The sequence below is a fragment of the Caloenas nicobarica genome, chromosome 25, assembly GCF_036013445.1.
Source record: "Caloenas nicobarica isolate bCalNic1 chromosome 25, bCalNic1.hap1, whole genome shotgun sequence".
Classification (NCBI taxonomy): domain Eukaryota; kingdom Metazoa; phylum Chordata; class Aves; order Columbiformes; family Columbidae; genus Caloenas; species Caloenas nicobarica.
Genome location: NC_088269.1, coordinates 174,564 through 178,919, shown reverse-complemented (window position 1 = coordinate 178,919; position 4,356 = coordinate 174,564). Strand labels below are relative to the sequence as shown.

General features: G+C 51.7%; 1 protein-coding gene across 1 annotated transcript; it reads right to left on the bottom strand.

Moving 5' to 3' along the window:
• Nucleotides 1-3,186: 3,186 nt before the first annotated feature.
• Nucleotides 3,187-4,101, bottom strand: LOC135998335 (olfactory receptor 14A16-like). The gene has a single exon (XM_065651479.1). It carries the CDS (start codon nt 4,099-4,101, stop codon nt 3,187-3,189), a length of 915 nt encoding a protein of 304 aa, XP_065507551.1.
• Between the last annotated feature and the right edge of the window lie 255 nt (nt 4,102-4,356).

Genomic DNA, 4,356 nt, shown 5'->3' with positions numbered 1-4,356 from the left:
CTGGGAGAAGAAAGGAGGGGAGGACATTTGGAGTGATGGCATTTGTCTTCCCAAGTAACCGTTATATGTGATGGAGCCCGGCTTTTCTGAGGATAGTTGAACATCCTCCTCCTGATTCCTTGGTTTTCTTTGATTACATGCATAGATTTTGCTTTACCTGTAAAACTGTCTTTATCTCAACCCACAAAGTTTTCTTTTGTGTTTCTGATCCTCCACGTCATCCTGCTGTGGGGCAGTGAGTGACAGACTATGTGGTGCTGAGCTGTCTGTCAGGGTTAAACTACAAAACTAATTAAACTCTGCTCCTGGCTCCTTGCTGTGTGAGTGGGCTCACTATTGTGTGTGCGTTTGGGTGTGATGGCACGTACACACCTTCTTGGTCAATTCTAAGTGAGGCTAGCAAGGAGGAGGAGGACCCAAGGATCTGGAGAAACCCAGGGTTGGAATGTCCAAGTGGGTAATATCTCTGAGTCTGGGCTGACCCAAACCCCAGGTCCACACTGGAGGGACCACAGGGGTGTGTGAAACTGCAAGTAAGTTCTACCTGGGATGTACAGACCACTCGCGCAACCTTCACACCAGATCGGTCTGAGAGGGGGAACAGGACAGGGTCAGTTCTGTTGCTCATGGTTGTTTAAGTGCTGCTGTTGGTGTGGTGGCTGTGAAAGTGCTGTTGCCTGTCGGAGCTGGTCAGTATCAGATGGTCTGTGTCCATCTTTGTTTCCCTGCAGATACCTGCATTTAGTGCTTTCCCTTTGCTTGACTCCACCTTGTGCGATGTCTCACTCTGTGGGGTCCTGTCACTGCCCACCTCAGGCACACCCGGTCCGTGTGTATCTCATGGGCTCTCCAGGCAGCTCCAGATTCCTCTCCGGGAGGATTGTCCTCTGGCCCATCATGCACTGGGACAGCCCAGTCTGACTGTATCTCATGACCACTCCCCATCTCCACTGTCAACAGACAACAAGGGTTGTGTCTTAAATCACACCTTTGTTGTCTATCAGCTACCAACATGACAACGAGCTTTTTCCTCAGGCCCTTTTGAGTGAAAATCCCGGGTCTGTTGTTGAAAGCAGCTTTGGAAGAACAACCAAATCTTGAGGAACTGCACTCTGGACATGTAATTTTATTACAGAAATGCTAGGAGAGAGTCAGCACTGACACGGTGTTAGAAAAGTGCTTACAGAGTTTTCAGGTGTTTTCAAATCATACTGGGTTCATTTCTCACGACAGTAAGCTGAATACAAATAATTATACAGAAAAATAATAACTACAAATAACAATACAGTTAATGCTAAAAAAAAAAAAAAAGGATAAAATAATAAATGGGGTACAGGCCTGCAGTGGGATATATCAGATATTATTTGTGGAGAGTGATGGGAAGTTTTTCAGTATTGACAGACACCCATGAAATCCCTTTCCTAATGGAGTCCTTGAGCTCCTGGGTCCTCATGCTGTAGATGAGGGGGTTCACTGCTGGAGGCACCACTGAGTACAGAACAGACACCACCAGGTCCAGGGAAGGAGAGGTGATGGAATGGGGCTTCAGGTGGGAAAACGTGGCAGTGCTGACATACAGGGAGAACACGACCAGGTGAGGGAGGCAGGTAGAAAAGGCTTTGTGCCGTCCCTGCTCAGAGGGGATCCTCAGCACGGCCCTGAAGATCTGCACAATGAACACATTAGCAAAGATTTTAAACCTGATGCTTCGTGGTCGCTGTGGCCAAGGGAGCCACCAGCTGCCACTTCTCCCACAAGACCCTCTCTGTTAGTGAGAATCAAATGTAGGAAGGCACCTTTCCTGGTCGGTACCTGCAAAAAGAAGTTATCGTCCAGATGCTTTAGGAATCTTCTGGACCTGTTGGTGCCAGCTGTGTGATATTCCTACTTGACATCTGGCAAGTTGAAATCCCCCATAGGGACAAGGGCAGATGACTTGGAGGCTTCGCTTAGTTCCTTGAAGAATATCTCATCAGTGTCGTCATTGTGGCTGGATGGCCTGTAGTCGACTTCCATTACGACATCTGCTTTATTTGTCTGACCCTTAGTCCTTACCCAGCCAGAGGCTCTCAGCTTTGCCATCGCCAACTGCCAGCTCCATGCATTCCAACCCCTCCACTGCATACAGTGCCAGCCCCTGGCCCCAAGCTATACACTGTTTATTTTCCTCTCCCGGGCACTTTCCAGCTCAGCACAGCCCCTCCCCAGCTCTCCCCACAGCCCATTTCTCTCCAGCCCAGCCCAGCAGAGCAGCCCAGTCTGGGCTGGCCCCACGGCCGTGCCCAGCGCAGGGGGCTGCAGAGCTCTGGGCACTCAGCCCACAGCCCCAGCCCCTCTGAAGGGCACAGCAGCTGCTGGGGGCAGAGAAGAGGGTCATTCTCCCCATCAGCCCCAGGGCTGGGCTCAGCCATGGCATGAGGAGAGGGAGGCCAGTGTCTCCCTGTGTCTGCTGCTCTTGTTTCAGAGGGATCCTTATTGCCCAATTGTGGCAGCCTCACTGTGCCAGTCACTCACCTGAGCACAAGACTTGTGACCTGGAGGCTCCCCAGGACTCTCCTGCTGCACCAGTGACAGAACAGCCTGCTTGAACTCATGCATGCAGAAACAGGTCTGCTCTCCTCCAGGGATGTCATCTTGTGGATGGCCCTGAGGTGGCGGTGCTGCTCTGCCAGGCAGTTGTGCCCAAAAGCCACAGAGAGACAGTCCCAGTTATACCCCTGCCGATCGTGCACCATTTCCATTGGCACTGGGCACCCACACGTGAAGGCTCATTCCAGGCCCATTCCCGAACACATCTTCCCATGTCCTCCTGCCCTGAGCCCAGGCCGAAACCCAGCACAGCAGAAGGTTCAGAGGGGCTATTTCTTAAGCCTGTTCCTGATCTTCACTTTTGAAGAAGAGCCCAACCTGCAGACACCAGCACCGAGTAAGTCCATTTTATTGCACATATGTGACACAGGAGGCCATCTGTAACATCATCCCAGAAAAAAAAAAAACCAAAAACAAAACAGAGGACGTGGCTCAGACAAGGGTGGGTTCATGCTTCTGGGAAACTGGAGTGGATGTAGACAACCCTGGACAAAAAGAAGTATCACAGATAAAATTTAAACAACATAGGAAGTTCAAAAATAAATTGGAAATAATTTCTGAAAAGACACAAACAGCTTATACGTGCTGAGAAAAAAATTATTGAATCAACATCCTCAGTGCATCTTTGAGCTCCTGGTTCCTCATGCTGTAGATGAGGGGATTCACTGCTGGAGGTACCACTGAGTACAGAACAGACACCAACAGGTCGAGCAATGGGGAGGAGATGGAGCGGGGCTTCAGGTAGGCAAACACGATAGTGCTGACAAACAGGGAGACCACGGCCAGGTGAGGGAGGCACGTGGAAAAGGCTTTGTGCCGCCCCTGCTCAGAGGGGATCCTCAGCACAGCCCTGAAGATCTGCACATAGGATAGCACAATGAACACAAAACACCCAAATGCTAAACAGACACTAACCACAATAAACCCATCTTCCCTGAGGTAGGCATCTGAGCAGGAGAGCTTGAGGATCTGGGGGATTTCACAGAAGAACTGGTCCAGGGCATTGCCATTGCACAGTGGCAGTGAAAATGTATTGGCCGTGTGCAGCAGAGCATTGAGAAACCCACTGGCCCAGGCAGCTGCTGCCATGTGGACACAAGCTCTGCTGCCCAGGAGGGTCCCGTAGTGCAGGGGTTTGCAGATGGCAACGTAGCGGTCGTAGGACATGACAGTGAGGAGACAATACTCTGCTACTACCAAGAAGGTAAAGAGAAAAAGCTGTGCAACACATCCTGTATAGGAGATGGCCCTGGTGTCCCAGAGGGAGTTGGCCATGGACTTGGGGACAATGGTGGAGATGGAGCCCAGGTCAAGGAGGGAGAGGTTGAGCAGGAAGAAGTACATGGGGGTGTGGAGGTGCTGGTCACAGGCTACGGTGGTCATGATGAGGCCGTTGCCCAGGAGGGCAGCCAGGTAGATGCCCAGGAAGAGCCAGAAGTGCAAGAGCTGCAGCTCCCGTGTGTCTGTGAACGCCAGGAGGAGGAACTGGGTGATGGAGCTGCTGTTGAACATTTGCTGCCTCTGGGCATGGCGCACTGTCACAGGAGGAAAAGACAGTGACAAGTTAGGAGAGACTTCTCTGAGCAAAATCAAAGCCATTTCACATACACCCTCCCCTGCTCCACACCCCTTGTCCTTTTCCAGACCTTCCTTCAGCTCCGTGGCTGAGCCCTGGGTGGCGCTGGCTGGAGGTGCCGTGAGGAGCAGGGCCTGTGCCCGCTGGCTGCCCAGGAGTCAGCCCCGCTCTGCAGCAGGGGGTCATGGGAA